Source organism: Daldinia childiae (genome assembly GCF_008694065.1).
Source record: "Daldinia childiae strain JS-1345 chromosome Unknown Scaffold3, whole genome shotgun sequence".
In the NCBI taxonomy this organism is placed as follows: Eukaryota; Fungi; Ascomycota; class Sordariomycetes; order Xylariales; family Hypoxylaceae; genus Daldinia; species Daldinia childiae.
In genome coordinates, this window is record NW_022984644.1 from 4,709,130 (window position 1) to 4,727,276 (window position 18,147).

General features: G+C 48.2%; 6 protein-coding genes across 6 annotated transcripts; 3 read left to right on the forward strand and 3 right to left on the reverse strand.

Annotated features, from left to right (window-relative positions):
* Nucleotides 1-311: 311 nt before the first annotated feature.
* GL218_04004 (25S rRNA (adenine(645)-N(1))-methyltransferase) lies at nucleotides 312-1,880 on the reverse strand (the record flags this gene model as incomplete). Its single annotated transcript, XM_033580585.1, has 1 exon — nucleotides 312-1,880. One exon carries the CDS (start codon nucleotides 1,878-1,880, stop codon nucleotides 312-314), a length of 1,569 nt encoding a protein of 522 aa, XP_033437459.1.
* A 3,584-nt stretch (nucleotides 1,881-5,464) lies between these two features.
* On the forward strand, nucleotides 5,465-8,042 carry GL218_04005 (uncharacterized protein; the record flags this gene model as incomplete). Its single annotated transcript, XM_033580586.1, has 5 exons — nucleotides 5,465-6,107; nucleotides 6,158-6,794; nucleotides 6,849-6,911; nucleotides 6,962-7,619; nucleotides 7,686-8,042. 5 exons carry the CDS (start codon nucleotides 5,465-5,467, stop codon nucleotides 8,040-8,042), a joined length of 2,358 nt encoding a protein of 785 aa, XP_033437461.1.
* Nucleotides 8,043-8,479: 437 nt separating this feature from the next.
* On the reverse strand, nucleotides 8,480-9,435 carry GL218_04006 (Proteasome subunit alpha type-5; the record flags this gene model as incomplete). Its single annotated transcript, XM_033580587.1, has 4 exons — nucleotides 8,480-8,653; nucleotides 8,723-9,248; nucleotides 9,310-9,322; nucleotides 9,411-9,435. 4 exons carry the CDS (start codon nucleotides 9,433-9,435, stop codon nucleotides 8,480-8,482), a joined length of 738 nt encoding a protein of 245 aa, XP_033437462.1.
* Nucleotides 9,436-10,970: 1,535 nt separating this feature from the next.
* On the forward strand, nucleotides 10,971-11,731 carry GL218_04007 (uncharacterized protein; the record flags this gene model as incomplete). The annotated part of the gene is made up of 3 exons (XM_033580588.1): nucleotides 10,971-11,352; nucleotides 11,410-11,669; nucleotides 11,720-11,731. The coding sequence occupies 3 exons, from the start codon at nucleotides 10,971-10,973 to the stop codon at nucleotides 11,729-11,731; spliced, it is 654 nt and encodes a 217-aa protein (XP_033437463.1).
* A 592-nt stretch (nucleotides 11,732-12,323) lies between these two features.
* Nucleotides 12,324-15,201, forward strand: GL218_04008 (Spindle pole body component alp4; the record flags this gene model as incomplete). The annotated part of the gene is made up of 3 exons (XM_033580589.1): nucleotides 12,324-12,717; nucleotides 12,789-14,740; nucleotides 14,794-15,201. 3 exons carry the CDS (start codon nucleotides 12,324-12,326, stop codon nucleotides 15,199-15,201), a joined length of 2,754 nt encoding a protein of 917 aa, XP_033436565.1.
* A 526-nt stretch (nucleotides 15,202-15,727) lies between these two features.
* GL218_04009 (Altered inheritance of mitochondria protein 41, mitochondrial) lies at nucleotides 15,728-16,479 on the reverse strand (the record flags this gene model as incomplete). Its single annotated transcript, XM_033580590.1, has 2 exons — nucleotides 15,728-16,185; nucleotides 16,290-16,479. 2 exons carry the CDS (start codon nucleotides 16,477-16,479, stop codon nucleotides 15,728-15,730), a joined length of 648 nt encoding a protein of 215 aa, XP_033436566.1.
* Nucleotides 16,480-18,147: the final 1,668 nt, after the last annotated feature.

An 18,147-nucleotide genomic window follows, 5' to 3' on the forward strand; every position in this document is an offset into this window, starting at 1 on the left:
AACAATAGCAACAGCAACAGCAACAGCATAGCGTGACAACAGGGCAGGTTTAAGCATGGAGTCTGACAACTACTCGACATAACAGGTAGAGGGGCGCAGCATGGGACATTGGTAATATGAATTCTTACGTGCACGCAGCCCAAAGGCATTAGAGAGGTTCGTCGAGCACGACATATGTTTTGCCAACCTTGGAAAAAATTAATAGGGCGCACTTCGAATCAAGGTCTATTATGGATTAGAAAGTTACAATTCTGCCTGATGTGCGTAGGTAGTGGATAGCACGTGTACGGGTAATAGATAGCTCGCCCCTTTTACCGCAGCTTATAGACGCAGGGTTTTAAAATAGAGCTCTCATCCACTGTAGCTTGGTCTCCTTCCGTGTCAATGAACTTGACGCCGCTCTTTTTGGGCCCAGAGCCGCGTGTAGGTTCCTTAGAAGTAACAGCGCCCTTGCCAACGGTCGGCGATGCTGCCTTAATGAAGTGCATCTTGACGAACATCTTATTCCTTAAGTCGGCTGCACCCTGCAGAACGAAACCCCTCTTCCGTAGTGCCTCGACGAACGCAGAAACGTCGGTTTCTTCACGCTTATCATCCGCACCATCCACCTCGACAGCCAGCGCCTTCTCATCCTCTTCTCCCTCAGGCCCCTCCCCATCCCGTCCCTTTCCCTTCTTCCCCTGGATCTTTCTCCTATTCCCTACACTATGGGTAACTGGGGCTCCGCTCTTACCCTTGCCCTTACCCACGAACCCGAACCGACTCTTGATTTCCGCGACCCATAGTTCGCCTTTCCAGTGAAGAATGCGATAGGCTTCCTCGACGAAGTCAAGCCAATTAGTGCCCATAAGCGCGAGGCAGAAGATAACGACATCGGCAGCACCATCGGCAAGCGGCAAGTTCGCAATATCAGCGCGTGTGACCAGCGGGCTCGGGCTCTGCAGGTCGTAGCTAAGGATCTCAAGTCGCAGCTTCTTCTTCTCGGACTGCAGAGCCTCGGCGAGCTTAGCGTCTCCGCAGCCGAGATCCGCAATCGTGCACACGTTGCTGGTGCGCGGCAGGGCCGCCACGCCGGAGGAGCTAGGCACGGGGGGAGCAGAGTGGCCGTTCCTGGAGCGCTGGGGAGGCTTCTGTCTCCCCCGCAGCTTGATGTCCTTGATGTACCCTTCGACGGGGTTCTCGGGCCAGACGTCGACCTGGCGCCGGAACCCCTCGTGGTACTCCTGGAACATCTCGGGCGAGTCTGCGAACAGCTGGAACGCGTCGGCTGAGGGCTTGGTGTATAGCGTTTCGTTGAGGTGGCGGAACCGCGCGGACACGAGCTTTTCCCTCATTGCGGCTTGCATGGGCGTTAGTTTCGGTGCTGCTGCTGCTGCGGGGGCGGGAGCAGAAACTTTGCTGCTGTCTTTTTCATTGGGCTTTTTGCTATCGCCGTTTTCCTTTTCGTCTTTAGATTTCCTTTTCTTGTCCTTCTTTGCCTCCTTGCCTAATGTTGCATCAGGTGACTCTAAGGTTAGCTTGATCTCATTTCCAGTAGCCGGTTCAGTGCCTTCCACGCCATTTTGGCTCGCTTCCTTCTCCCTTAACTTCTTCAACTTCTTCTTCTCTTTTAGAGTCATCTTCTTGCCATATCTGGGTTTGCCTTCTGGGGTTTCATCACTATGGTCATTATCAGGCTTGGGCTTCTTCCCCGACCTTCCCTCGATAACCCGTTCCCAGAGATCCGCAACATTAGACGAGTTGACATTCCCTGGCGTAGATGAAGGCCTCTTGCGCTTGTTTGACTGCTGAGATTCATCTTGAGCCGCTTTTGGAGCCACTATGGTAGTCTCGGATTTGAGACCGTCCGCAGACACGGACCAACCTGGTACCGCAAACATTCTAATAGAAGACAGTTGCAATTGTGACGATATGCCAAAAGTGCCTTGGTTATGGACAATTATGGTATCAGATCTCAACAATAAGTTTTGTTAGGAATAACTTGAACAGCTTCGAAAAGTCAAATAGAAAGATTTAGAGGCAGCAAGTCGTCTAAACTTTTTTGCAGGGATTACTAGCGCAGGAACCTTAGAATGATGTACAATGTACCTTTTAGACTTGGCAAAGGACCCCGCAAAATTGCGGTAACATTTATGAGAATATCACTAATCACGTGCATAGTAGTGGACAGGGTCTATCAACCTTAAAAGTTAAACAAATGCGCAGGTCCATTAGAAATCCTAAGCTAATCTTCTTTTTTTCCAATCAATGTGCAATGAATTTCTCACCTATATTGCCTTTGAGGCTCTTGACCCTACGATCTCAACAAACAAGATCAGTTGAACTTATCGAAATCACTAATATACTAAGGTAGCTTCAATCTAGGTTAGTACATTATGTTCAATAGGCCAAACCCCACATGAGGCTGCAACTGGATGAAACACCTGGATCACCGAGCAGGGTTACGAACAGAAGCAATATTGCTCATAAATGCTGCTACGGCCGGGTAGGGCTCCGAGAAGGGAAAACCAGGGCCTCCACAGTACGATCGACAGTTACACGACGGCTGGTCAGCTACAAGCAGGCCTCCCTATCGTTGATATCGATCGGTTGACTTGACCCAAATCATCAACGGAGAGTCCATGTACATCAAGACACATCAATTATTGTAAGTCTCGCAGTTCGAGGTTCGCAGTTCGCAGTTCCTCGTCGCTGCAATGTGACACAGACACTGGCTCAGATTTCCAGCTAGAGGGTTCATGTCTTTACCCGCCTCCGCACTAGCATACCTAGGCACAGCTTCCCCGGCTTAGCCTTTTTCACTGCCATAGCAATAAGCCGACTTAGCTAGCACTCTTCCCATTGATGTATATGCAACGGCCGTTTTCTGCATCTGAGCGGGGTCACGGGATATAGCATCGCATATTCTGCATTACGACACACTGTTTCTATGTCGTGACTCTGACGCTTCGGCCCATGCTGCTGTATACGTATGTTATACGTATGTTGCGTATGGTCTACAATCGCGGTCACGCCCAACTCCTCAATACTGCCCAAGAAGCTTTGCCATGCAATTTCTGCGTCAACCGGAAGGGCTCGAGGCTTCCCCTCCCGAGACACGCGGGAAGGCTACAACACCCGGACTTTGCTATACCTAACTCAGCCTAGGTATTTTTGGATCCCGTTGGCCATAGCATGACAGGGCTCGACTACGTTGAATTGATGACGTTGTGTCATGTCCTATGCGATGCTGTGAAATGAAACACGAATAAATAGCTTCAAGTTACCCGCCTAAGGAAGGAAAAAGAGATTTAGGGATTTCCGCTTTCCTTCGCCCGTAAGCTCATGATCTACAACGGCCGGGTTTCCCTCCGTGTATGAGTCCACTTTCTTCTCAAGCTTCACGATAAGAGAGGTCAAGACATCTGCGCAGCAGCCCGCACAAGCTACGGACCCTCAGTTCTGCTATGTATGTCTAGAAGTGGGAATTGGTCATCAGCCAACAAACCGTAACTTATATGTAGGACAATTCGTCTTCGCTACGAATAGATGCGTATTTTCGGTAACACAGGTAGGCTATATGAGCAATTATCTCTACGAGACAAATTTCCCAGGTTGCAGGAAATAGACCCCAACTGCAGGCGCATCATCAGACGTCGCACTTCGATCTACCGCGACTTGAACGACTCTAGTTGTATGCAGCTTCAAAGGACCCCTCCAGCGTATCGCATCACCACGGCCTCGGGCTCGGCATCTATTGTTACATACAAAGCCATTGCAATACAGGGTCCCATACGGCATTTTGACATATGCTCCTGTTCCGCCGTTATACCACATATTTCTTATTCACGTGGTGCTGTAGCTCTTTAACGCTAGCAAATAGGGCGACTGACATTGTAAGCCGTATTCTTCTAGTCGTCCGCTGTCCCCTTTTAGTCTAAGAGAAGATATTATATCTTATATATGCATAGAATTAGTCTGTTGTAGGATATACCTTGTCGGGTTTGCGGTAACGGTGTTGAATTTTGGTCACCATCGACAAAACCCTATCACCTCTCCCTGACCGGTGCATGGCGTCGGCTCTAACGACGGATCTATTGCTGAGGCCCGGTCTGGATTGCTCCACCCGGAAGCTGGACCTAAGCTGAAAGAGTCCAATGACACCGTAACATTCAAGGATTGTCTAGCCTAGCAAGTTTGCCCAGCCTTGCCGAGGTCTAGAAAGCAGAGCCTACCACATAGTATATACTAGTATATACTGTGGTCTCATATCCTTGCCCAGGTTCGACAACGCTGGCAGGCTGGTAACAACTAGCTACACCCCCACCAATTCCCACCCTCTGTTCCCCGTTCGAGCGTGCAACCATCTACATATTGTACATACTAGATTGACTGACTTACCCCTTAGGTCTAGACGCTGTCATCTCCAGTTCACATTCCCTATGTCGCACCCAGTCTTATTCTTCGAGGGTTGACTGTCCCCAATTGCCCACTCCAGCAAGAGTACTCCGATTCTCTTCTGTCGCACTGGATGTTTCACGGAACGATATAAACTATATGGAAGCAAGTCGTGACCTTCATCTCTTCGTATAATTTTATTTTTATTTATTTTTTACAATACTCCTGCCTCTGCCTTGAATGTCTCATTCTACTAGCCAGTCGGAACCACGGGAATTTTTGTGTCGTAATTCATCTTCCGATTTCAGGTCCTGCGTAGACAAGACGTCAGAGGCTGCCATAATCGCCATCCGCATTGGAAACGCCCTTTTCCTGAATTGAGAGGACTTACCCCCGAGTATGCTCGGTACTGTTCTGTAGCCGGCACTCTTCTTGCCCTAAATCGGGCCAATCGTCTGAATACCATGTGACAGTTTTGATATCTTTAAGCCACTAGACTACAAAACAATCAGCCACCACCTCACAGTAATAAGATTACCTAGGCAGTACGTTATACGCCATTTCCCAAGATGAATTCAGCAGGGGAGCCAACAGGGGACGCGTCCGCGATATCTCAACCTCCTAGATCATCAACACCAGAAGAGAGAGATGGCGATAATTTAGCGCCTAAGAAACCGATTGTTCGGAAACGAACAAAGACGGGTTGCCTTAGTACGTAGTAGTTGTGTGCTCCTAGATCGTGTGAATACCGCCAGCTAACTGCCGTTAAGCCTGTCGAAAACGTCGAATAAAATGTGATGAGGGTAGGCCGACTTGTAACAACTGCTTAAAATCGAAGCGGCAGTGTGATGGATACAATCAACGAGTTGTTTTCAAAGATCCTTTAGGCGCATTTGCCAATGCTCCCTTTGGACCGATACATTACCCAGCACCCTCTCCTCAGGCATTGGTAAGAGAACAGCAGCTATCGGCGGCACAACAAAAGTCTTCATCTCAGGCTTTACAAATCATTGCCCCTAAACCGCCTGTGGGATACCCTCAAGTGCCTGGATTTTACCCCGGTCAGGTTGGGCAAACCACATCTCCTATGGGCTTCGATCCCAGCGGACTCGGATCACAATCTGCGCAACCAAAGTATACCTTCTTTCCCCCAACCACTGTCGATGCGTTCTCTCAGCATCAATGGAGACAGGAACAGCCTGCAAATTTCGGTTCGCTTTCAGATATTACCCCTGAGAATCTTGCCCAAAATGTTGCTCCTGTTCTACCCCAGCAGCAACAGCAGCCAGGCAATATTCAGCTAGATAAAGGCAAGGCTCGTGCTGAACCTGAACAGCCTATCCAGGTCACGGAGTCTGAGTACGAGGAATGGGAATACCCCGTATCAGATGATGAGTCCATGGCAGAGTCGGATGATATGCCATTTAGTGCGCGACACTCGTCTCTCGACTTCAACAACCTCGGGGTAGTCGCTTTTCAGAGACTTGATCAGCCGTACGACACATTCGGAACCCAGACGAGAACCTTCTCAGCCTTTGCTCCTGACCTTGCGACGTATGAACCGTCACCATCCAACTCTCCCTTAAACGACAAACAAATAGCGGGAGTATTCTGGCATTTTGTGAACGTAACTGGACCTAGCATATCCATGTATGAAAGGTATCCTATTGATCCGTCGCCCATCTTTCAAGGCCAACCCATACCGAAGTCTCGTCAGCATATCTGGACCTGTAAGTCAACTTTCTGCGCTCTTACCCATTGTCGTCACTAATTCATATAGATACCTTCCCAATTTTGTCTTTTACCCATCCAGCTCTCCTCCACGCCGTGCTCGCAATTGCTAGCTTGCAGATTGCAAAACTTCAGGCTCTGCCGCCAACTGCATCTCTCAAACACTATCACCTAGCTTTGAGGAGAATTGCGCGGAACGTGGGTCGGCCGAATAGGCGGTGTCAACCAGCAAACCTGGCGGCAACATTAGTATTGGCATTCTATGAAGTGTGGAACTCGGATCATGACAAATGGAGCAGACATCTGCTAGGAGCACGTTTAATCATCAAAGAAATACCATTCGCAGAAATGACTCGCGCTATGATGAGAATTAAGTGCCGGCAGAGAATACAGGAAATGCAACAACCTCCGATAGACGCGTTTGGAATGTTCACTACATATGAGGAGACTACTCCCTTGCATAAAGACTGGGATCATCTGGACGTCCAATTGCTGAGTGAGATAACCGGCAAGGATGTCTCGTTTGATGAGCTGGGAATGATTCCTGAAGAATATAGTGCATATCCCAGGTCGAGATATCAGCATACAGATAAGGACATGGAAACATACCAACAATTAAGTGATCTCTTCTGGTGGTACTGCAAACAAGATGTTTACCAGAGCGTACTGGGTGGAACAAGACTATTGTAAGTTCGCATCACGTTGTGCACTCTATAATATAGCCGTACTGATTAGCCAAGCCTCGAGTATGATGCATGGACTCAATGCCCACCAAGGGCCCCAATAGGAAGGCTTGATGCTATGTAAGTCACCCATTTTATCCGTCCCGATATAACACTAACACGGCTGTTAGATATGGCACGTACGACCATCTTATGCTATTGCTTGGCCGCTTAGCAAACTTTACATCCAAGGATCTAAGCCGAAAACGGAAAACCTTTAAGATGGCCGGTCCCGGTCCCGGCCCCGGGCGCGGGGGATCACCGGGAATGTTCCCGGGCATGGTGCCTCGTAACCCCGGAAGTATTACGGTCCCGATGGGATTCACCCCACCGAGGGAAACATCGCCACCGAACGATGGACTCCCCGAGAATATCGACCTTGACGCTAGTACCGCCGAGGCATATCGCGAGTGGGAGGGAATCAAACGGGCCTTCGAAATACTCAGGAGCCATTTCGGTCCCGAGTTCGAGGCTCTCGGCACCGACGTTTACCCCGCCAGGGCAACACCATTTGGCCTCGCTGCACACTACAGGACTTACTCCATCGCAGGCGTCTGGATGAACTACTACATGGGCCTGATTATACTCCACAGAGCTCATCCCACAATGCCGCCTGTGGCCATGATGGCTGCGGGTATTTCCGCACGGACGACTGCCTCGTACTGCATGGAAGTGGGCCGGATTGCTGCCGGTCTAGAAGAGAATATCGCGCATCTCGCCAACGTGAGTACGCTCATGGCGGCCGCGCTGATAGAGTGCTGTTTCCCCTTATTCGTCGCAGGTATCCAGGTAAGCAAACCTTTAAAGCCAACTCAATTCTCCCTTTTCCTTGCCCACATTTACTGACACAAACAGTACCATGACGATTTCCAGCGGCAATGGCTAATCCAACGACTACACGACATCGCGCGATTGACGGGATGGCAGTCGGCGCGGCAAATCGCAGTAGGATGCGAGTCGTCGTGGACCAAGGCGGCGCAACTAGGCCGCGGCCCGCCGTACGCGCGCTCCGTCAACCTCAACATCGACCCTCCGGGTTCCGTATGGGTCAACGCCCGCCGCATCGACAAGCGCATCCAGGAGATCGACGGAGACGAGACCAAGATCGTGCTGGCCAAGGGCGAGAAGGCTTCCTACGCGATGGGTTTGCTGGCTGTCGAGCATGACCTCGAGAAGCTGGACCTGGAGGCTAGTGAACGGGATCGGCGGTAACTGGAGCTAGAGGGGTACTTAACCTAGGGGTTTACGGAGGAAATGCCTAAGATCAGATACCTAGGTAAGTATGTGATAGGGACACGAAAATCTCAAAATTCTGGTTTAAAGGAGAGCGGTCACGTGAAAATGGACTGGATTATTTCATGATTGTACGGACTAGAGATGGAGGCTTAGAGTAGGCGTCTAAGAAAAACACGATTGATTACGTTGGATATCTTACCCTATGTAAGGGAGAGATAACTTAAAGAGGAGGGATCGACGGCGGACGGCTTGCTTGTATAAGATAGTACATCGGATTTGGTGATAGTTAATACGAAGTCCACCTTCTCATCAGGCTTAACGGGGTAGAATCTTTTGTCCTAGCCCCTTATCTATTGGTACTAGATTACTACTCCGCTAGTACCAGCTCGCCGCGGCCTAACTGTTCTACCATCCTAGTTAGCAGGTAGTCTCTCTACGACTTGAGCCATCTCTTCATCCGTGTATATCCTGAAGCCTCGCTCCTTAGTTACGCTTGCCAACTGCACATTCTTCGAGTCGAGCTTCTCCTCCATCACTTGCTTCAACGTCTTCAAGACTAGCGTTTCCGCATCTACGATCGTAAGGGACTATATAGTGATGTTAGTAGAGGTCCTCCCAAGTTACGTTAGTTTTGTAGAATATGGAAACATATGTACCTTGTGGTATTCGTTTTGCAGTTCTGCTTGTGCGCCCTCGCTTCCGGAGCCGATAGCCTTGGCGTCGTAGCGGTAGAAAGTGCCGCTGGGTTCGGCGTGGTAGAGTTGGGGGCCATCCTCGTCATAGCCAGCGATCAAAAGGGCGACACCGAAGGGACGGCTCATGATGCTCTCCTCGCCATCAGCGCTCTCGCCGAAGCGCAGGGCGAGATCGCAGATAGCCTGGGTACAGCTCTCAACACGCAGGTCCTCGTTGTAGTTGAAATTGTGACTCTGACACTCGACGCGAGCGTGCTCGACCATGCTGCGAGCGTCGGCCTGCAGCCCGGACATGGCGCACCCGATGTGGCGGTCGATCTCTACGATCTTTTCAACGGATGAGGTCTCTAGCAGCGTCGACGTCACGCGCTTCTCCACGCCCAGGACAACGCCCTCTGAGGTTGCGACGCCGATCGCTGTCGAGCCGAGCTTGATGGCCTCGAGAGAGTATTCGACCTGGAAAAGACGACCTTCCGGGGAGAAGGTACTGTGAATGCGACGTTAGTATTAGTGGAGGGAGGAGGGGGAAAGCGTTCGGGAGGGCGTACTTGATACCCCGGTCTGGTTGACATCCATTACATTAGCTACCTTTAATAATACAGGCTATCAGAAGCTTTGGGGTTGGATGCACAGTGCACAGCTGACTTACCGTATTCAGATCTTGCCATAAACATTTTGAAATATTTATAAGGGAAACAGTCTCTAAAAGAAGGTTACGGGGTCGTTCGGTCGAGAGTTATGAGTCGTTTAGAATGGATGTGGTTGAAATTGGGAGAGTGGGAGGCTGAATTTACTTTCGTAAGTAAAGAGAGGCTACCTAAAGGTACTGGGTGCATTTACTTTAGGTACTGAGCTCCAAAGCTCAAGGCTGCTACCGTTTACGAAGCTCGGGTTAGGTGTTTGCATCAACCGGGGCTTAGGCCTAAGCACAAACGGGAAACCTTAATATGGAGCTTTGACCACTAGTATTGCGGGACTATCTTATTATCGATAAGATATACGCTTAAGGTACTGAGTAGTGGATACATGCACAGTCTATGAAGTTAGACCCTTAACTCAATCGACATTAGGAGACAATTATATTAGCTTCAGTCGTATCTCTAAGAAAAGTTCACATGCCATGGGACTTAGTAGTTTAACATTAGTTAAATACAAGCGAATTCATCCATGATATACTATTCATAACTAGCTCCAATGCAACACGAGTAAACAAAGATTTATTTCATATAACTATGACAACAGAGCTACCGCCACCAGCTCATTTCTATATATTTACATGTTAGATTATTTCGTTGGTAATATTATCAGCATTATCGAGCATCTTAACTTACCTAATGATAGAGCAATGTCTATACAGCTCTAAGGGAATTTCAGACTATGCCAAACCTTTTGTTAGTCAAGCATACCTAAAAGGCCATTTCAAGCAATAAGAATGTTTCCAGCCTGGGTTCATAACAAAGTTGATATCCATTTCATTATATTACTTCACTTCGTCTGATTTCTCTTTCCCTGGCCTGACTGTGTCCAGCTATGGTGCTGGCGGTATACTCGAGCGTTCCAATAGCTCAAGTTTCTCATGTTGTTTAACTAATTGCTGATTCTTCATTTATGTTTTTTTCGTTCTGAATATTCAAGGCTAGCCTTTCCCCATCACATTTAGGCTTCCATCGCCCATTAGCAGCAATACACCTCTTGCACCTGGTCTCTATAAGAGCCTCAGTAACATTAAACATTGGTAATCTTTTACTTTCCGAGCATCGACTTATGTCTCTATCACTATGCCGTTTCCGTCGTTTACCCCAATTAGATCAATTTGCCTTAGTTGGCAGCTACTATTTTGTGTCTCTCTAAGAAAAAAGCAAATATGAAGTCTGTTTACCGAAGTTAATAAATGTAATAACTCCATAACCATAAACCAATTTCAGCAAGTTACGTTTCTTTTCTTTGTTCTTAGGAATATGGTTTCGGAACTTACCAGGGCAATATTCTTAACGTATCAATCATTTTTACGCAAACAAAGACTTGGCTGACTTAGTTGATATCATTCTTTTCATAAGCCTATATCTAAGTCGTCTCTGAGTACTATATAGCATTTTATACTTCATACTTTTTAGCTGAAAGGGAAATTTCTTTAGAAGGCAGAATACTAGATGAAGACTTCGTTCGGAATTCTTTTAATCTATCCTGGCTAGAAGGGCGATCTTACACTATGGCGTGCCTTGCTGATACCGCATATGCTGATTGGCCAACAGTTCGGCACACCGAAGTGGTTACATTAGGCTGCTTCACATCTAGAGTTCACCTTGTACACCTGGCTGATAATCCTGAAACTCGACTGGTTATTAAATACCTTTCCAGTGACCCGGAAAAGGGAAATATATGGAAAGAGATGAACATTTTGAAGACGCAGCAGCTTCATCCTTCTATACTTCCTATCGATCGTCTTATACTGGACAACGACAGTAACATCGTTGGGATGGCAACTAAATTCGTCCCCGGTGGAAGTCTTAATCACAATAAAGACCGAACCTTCAAGTTGAAGTGGCTTAAGCAGCTTACCGAAGCTCTAGATTTTCTTCACTTCGATCAAGGTAAAACCCTGCCGTAACAAGACGATCTTGAGCCTATGACTCTTAACATATCTCTAGGCATTGTCCATGGCGACCTCCACATGGGTAATATACTGATCGACGAAGCCGCTGACAGACTTATGTTGTGCGACTTTAGTATGGCCAGAGAGGCTACGGAGAGGGACCTGATGGAAGAATTTTGTAGTGTTACGTGGACTCTCTACGAGCTGATTACACTTGATTTTAAAGCTGAGGACGAACAAGTCCAGAATTCACAACGCGAGAATGGCGTGTATAATTTGAATACCGAATCTATAGAGAAGTTGGCTAGCTGGCCTGTAAGAACAAAGCTAGATTGTGATACAGAAATATTCCGAAGCTATCTTAGGGAGTGGATTAAGATGCGCAGGGAAACTCTGAAATCTATTAGGGCAAGAAAACCAGAAACCATGGTCAACTTTTTAGAGAAGGGGGGGATTCAGTGGGAAAGGCGAACACATGGATGCCAAGGGATTCATAGTAGGACGATACGAATGGATTAACAGCATTAATAATTACGTGTGTACCTAAGGCTTTATAACTTCTACATATACGGACGATGAGGTAGATTATACTTACCAACCAAAGGATATAATAATAATCAAGGCCGTCTATGAAAAGAAATAGGTATTTTTTATTTATTTAGGTACATAGAGGTAGGGAACAATTACCATGTGATATGTGTACCTACATGTATGTAGATATCCGTAGGTACGAAGTACTTATATATATAATATATGCATAGATCATCCCTTATTGGTGGTTAAACGCGCTTGCTCAAGTTTCGACGCGACCTACTATTAGCCAATTATCGATAAGGTTCAATGGACACAAGCTTAAACCTCCCACCTAAGGTTACCCTGGACTAGGTATCTAAATAAATACAACAACATTAATCAACCACTCATGATATCGCAGACAAAAGGTGTTTCCAATGTCGCCTTATAGTAACAATGTCTTCGAGGGTTTCCAACTACTCAGAGAGGCGCACAAATGGCACTAGCGACAATGATAGCAACCCGCGACCCCGCGCAAGTGCTCATACCTCAAGAGCTTCTCAATCTCAACACGATCAACGAAGCACTCGTTCTCCCCAGACCGCTAATATCAATCCCGCTCATAAACGTAGCGCCTCAGGCAATCCGCGACCAGCCAGTAGGACTGCCGAAGAACGAAGGACCGAGCGCACGACAGTGACTACGAAAGAAAAGCTAATCTCGAGGACGAGGAGTCCCGATAGACGGTCTAGGGATGCGCCTCCACCAGAAAAACGGAAGTCAAAGGAGGTGCCCAAGCCGCGCCAGTCAGACACGAAGTCTAGAGATTCAAAGCCTGATGCGCCGCCTAGTATGTCTCAGATTAACGAGATTTCACCTCGGAGGAACTTGGAACTTGGACTAATTTCTTTTGACTACTAGCATCATGGGAACCCGTAGCTAACTTAACGCCGCATACATCTGCACCCCTTGCGATACGTGTGTCTATACCCCCTTCGGCGTCAGAAGCGCCACTCTCTCTGCAACCGCAGCCTCTACACGAACTATCCTTAGAAGCCCAAGAGGCCGCTATAATCGAGGATTTGTTATTTGTTTTCATGGGCTATGAGGGGCAATACATTCGCTATGCTTATTCATACGACCCCAATGAGGAGAGGGACCGACTGGCCGGACCTGAATTTAAGATACTTCCCGGTCTTGATCCCAGTCTTCAAGACCTAACTCTATCAATGCTCAAAATGGCTACTTACTACTCCGCCCTTGAGACATTTGTCGACGTGCAGAGCAGGGAAGAATTTGGGGCTGTCAATCATGCCCTATGTGCCGCAATCAGGAAGTCCTTACACGACTATCTGATAATGGTTGCGCAGCTGGAAACCCAGTTCTTGACCAACGATACTTTCACCTTACATCTCCTCAACGTCCATACACTCCCTACGAGTCAGATGATGTTCCAGCTCTATTCACTAGCTCACGAATTTCTCAAGAGGAACGCGCTTTTGGATGACGAGAGTTCGGAGGACTCAGATCCCGACGATATTGAAAATATCCTAGAAAATTTGAAGCGGGGCGGCGAACTTGTACCGGGAAATATGACCGGAAAGAAGGTTTGTAAGGGCGGCGTGGTTATAGGTCTAATTACTAAGAGATTGGAAACCATGTCTGGAGACCCTGCTGCCAGATCATTACTCACATCCTTGCTACGCGATGCTAGCCGGCCGTACATGGCGATGTTAAACGAGTGGTTACATCATGGCGAAATCAGAGACCCGCATTCCGAATTCCTTATTAAGGAGCAAAAGAGTATTAGACGCGACAGGTTAGAGCAAGACTATACCGACGATTACTGGGAAAGACGATATACCGTCCGAGAGCATGACATACCTCCACAGTTAGTAGCCGTCAAGGAAAAGGTCCTGTTGGCAGGGAAGTATCTCAACGTTGTGCGGGAATGTGGCGGCGTCGACGTTAGTAAAGTCGCCCAAGATGTTCCCAAGTCCTTCGACGATCCGCACTTCCTCGATAATGTCAATAATGCTTATGCTCATGCGAATGAATCGCTTATGAAGTTGCTCCTGACTACTCATGCTCTTCCCGCTAGGTTGCAGTCACTGAAGCATTACTTCTTCCTCGACCCGTCAGATTATTTTACCTATTTTATGGAGCTCAGCGCATCAGAGCTGCGAAAGCCGGTCAAGTCCGTCAATGTCGTCAAGCTGCAGTCTCTCCTCGATCTTGTTCTACGGCAGCCAGGAAGTATTGTGTCTATGGACCCATTTAAAGAAGATGTACATGTCGAGGTGAACGAGGTCGGCCTAATAAAGATGTTGCAACGCGTCGTAAATATCACAGGTATTGAGCAAGGGGAGGCACTACAGCCTCTAAGCAACCAGCCTATCGAAAACGATAAAAATGCAGTCGGCTTCACCTCGCTGCAGCTCGACTACACGGTACCGTTTCCTGTATCGTTAGTCATTAGTCGGAAGACAGTATGGCGTTACCAAGCGCTATTCCGTTATCTTCTCTCGTTGAGATATCTGGAGTCACAGCTAGCAACTACATGGCAAACGCACAATACAGGGGTTGTTTGGTGCCACAAGTCTTCCATAAGACGTATTGAAATTTGGAAGAGGCGAGTGTGGACCTTGAGGGCTCGAATGGTGGTTTTTGTCCAGCAGCTACTCTATTTTTGCACTCTAGAGGTCATTGAGCCCAATTGGCAATCTCTGATGTCAAGACTCAAAGCCAAGGATGGAAGTTTAGATGGGTCTGGCAAACCAGACCGGACCGTGGATGAATTGATGCAGGATCATGTGGATTTCTTGGACACTTGCCTAAAGGGTTGCATGCTAACCAACGGCAAGTTAATTCGAGTAAGTGGCTATAAATTATTGCGGCTACCGCGTCTCCGCTCACATATTTCCAGATCCATTCGAAACTAATGCAGACCTGCACCGTATTCGCCGCTCATATGAATTGGCTGTCGCGCGAGCTTGAAAAGTCTGATCCGGATTTAATCGGCCCTATAAAACCACCCAATATGACTGACAAGGAGTGGAAACGATTCCAGGCTATAAAGTCTCAGAAGTCGCATAGCGATAGCGGGTCAAACAGCCATCTCCAGGATGAGGAGACCCGGGTCAACAACCTATTTGAGATCATCAGAAACTGGGAAAAGAACTTCAGTCGGCATTTGCAAATCCTGCTAGACGCCCTAAACCATTACGCGGCTACAGAAACAGTGGTTCTACTGAGCTTGTGCGCGAGACTAGCAACTGCTAACCAAGGAACTGATTTCTCGGGTCCTCGTAACGAGGAGGATGCCGCCGCATAAGTGTTCTATGTCAATTATGAAGCTTCCGACACGATGCATCGGCGCGGCCAGGATATCTTACGGATTGAGACTTATGACAGGCGTTTAGGCGAGATGAAAATAGTTGGCGTAAGGCATAGCTGTGGGCTACGCAGTGAGGAGATATAGATACCTTGGAATTATAAATTAATTAGCAGTCCAAATATACATGAACCCTTATCCCCTCTTTCGCTAGGACTTGGGGACTGGTTCTCTGAACAAACAAATGACTTCCTAAATCTTCCGCTGTTCTTGTTCACGTTTATAATCACATTGTAATAACATCATTATGCGGAGACCGAACCGCGAGGTAAGCTCGCAGATATTTCATTGAGTGAAGATGTGATTTTAAACCCAGACGAAATTTTATACGCCGGTTGATGCAATGCAATCATAGCCGCATTCCTCATCATATATATAGTACAAGCATTTATACAAGTATCTCATGCCCCTCTCTTTTCCCTTTCCCTTACCTATACTAACAAGAGGGCTAGAGTACTTACGCGCATCAATTGGCGCCCCTCAACTCCTTCACGATCTTGGCCAGCTGGGCCTTGTCGACATCCTTGCCGTCGAGGGGCCCGGCAGGAGCCAGGAGAGTCTTCATGACGTCGCCGAAGGGAGGAGTATCGCCGGTGGGCGGGACAGAGGCGGCAGCCTCGCTAGTCATGGCGGTGAGGACGCCGGCGACGATGGTGCGCAACTCGTCCTCGGAAGTCTCTTGGAATCCGCTCGCGGCGACGTACTCACCGAGAATGGCGACTTGCGTGTGCTCCTTATCGACTAGGTCCTGACGGCCGGCAGCTTGGAACTCGGCGGCAGCGTCGTCGGAGGCGCGCTGGGACTTGCGCAGGAGCGCGACGAGTTGCGCGTCGGTGGTTATGGGGGATGCGGTCTTGGAGGCGTTGAGGACGGCGGAGAGGACGGAGCGGATGGCGGTTAGGCGGGGAGCATCTTTGGCGCGCACTGGGGGGGGTAAAAAGTCGGTTAGCTGTTTTTGTCTAGAGTACCTAGCTAAGCTAACGGAGCTTCGCGGGACGGCAAAGTCGGCGGAGATAGAGGTGACGCACTCGCTGCCTTCAGATCGCCTTTAATCTTTTGTAGTAGCGGCGGTGGCGGCGCCTCTTCGCTCGAGTAGAACCGTGCGCTGCATCTGCGGCTCAGGAACCCGGACGTCGTGGGGGTTGTAGAGGGGTATGTGATGCGTGTCCGTAGTCGCAATTGCTCCGCGACGCGATTGAAAGGTCGTAGGGACGCCATGGTTGGAGTCTTTGTTTCGGCGGCCTTAATTAATTGTATTTTACCCTTTTTTTTTCTTCTAGGTAATTTTCAATTGTATGGTTTGGGTCCGGGGATAATTATATTCAGGGGAGATTGGATGCTGTTGAACCAATCGAGTTTGTATTTCGGTACGGTGAAAGTTCCCGGTCGGTCAGGCTTTACCTTACCTTGGGTTGGGTACCTATCGTCCAAGCGTAAGGTAGCCGGTGATATCACGATCGTCACTAAACGGTGGGAAAGTTGTGGGCAAAAGCTGAGGAAGCTTTGTATGTGCGATTTTGCGAGAATGGAAGCTGAAGAATTGAATTAAGTTTAAGGGTCAGCTCCCATTGGTCCCTGCTGCTCCCGCTATGCACGCCCTAACTCAATCTCCTATAAGCTTAAAGTCTCCTTAGGGCCATAATCGGATTATAGAATATCTGACTAAAAAGCTTTACCTGCCGGCAGGAGGACTTTACTGCTTGCTTGTTGAGAGTTCCAGCTTGTTGAGTTAGACCATATGTATGATATGTATGTATTTCTCATAAATATCAAATATTGGGAGATGGGACTTCGTAGGATACATGGCCTGATAGGACGTCATTTACGACCCATGCTTCCCCATACCGAGTATGGTTGCTTAGTTCTTAGTTGATCGACGGTCGGGTTATTTTTCATATGCTAAGGCTCGCCCAAGGCACACTAGACACACTAGACACACTAGACACAACTAGACACACCAGGCACACCAATGATTCCCAAAGCCCTCGTCGACGTTTCAAGGAGATATTACCTGCATCATATTAGATAGAAAAGGATCTAGGAAATATCACCTGACAGATAATGGCAGCGAGATGCTCTACCGGGTAGCAAGGGTCGGGATGGGAGTCTACATCCGCGGTAAGGCCCACTACCATCACGTACAGCCCAACGGTTTTTTTTTGTCCTTGGCCGCCACTTCGTTACACAGTCACATAATCAATCACAATTAACAGCCGGAGCAAAGGCTCGTAATAGAGTAACACACGGGAAAGTAACCCGTGCGGTTGAATAGAGGTAATCTATTTCAACCGAGATGATAATTTTCAGCGATTGGTCCGGCTGGTTATATAATCTTACAAGGGGAGGGGAGGAGGCTGTCTCACTCTCTGTCTTGTCACTCGCGGTTGTAACGTCGTGGATGGTGGCCACGCTGTTGCCCTCCGAACACCAAGTAGTGGCAAGGCCGGGTAGGGTAGCCTCAGTAGTCTAGAACACGGCATTTATGAATTTGGAAACAAAATAGGACCGGGGGTGGCCCACTGGCAAGTTGGTCCGCCCGCGACTAGGAGGGCCGGGAATGCGGGCGGAATGAGCGATCAAAAGGAGATGCCGTGACAGCGGCTCTAACCGCCCGTACCTGCCTTAGATAACTCGAAACGGGGCGTATTTCTTGATGTTGGCCAGTAATATTAGCTTTTATGTGTGTGTTAGGTATGTGTGTATATGTGTGCGTGTTACGCATCCGATGTACTTTTATACTTTTATACTTTACATGTGTATACCCTAGAGTACATACGTGTGTGTATGAAATACCTACGAAAGCAACATGTATCATGTTGGGCAGGAGGTACCCTATGGGTATTTTCTCGATTGGGTTGAGACACACGACCCGACTAGTTGGACCCG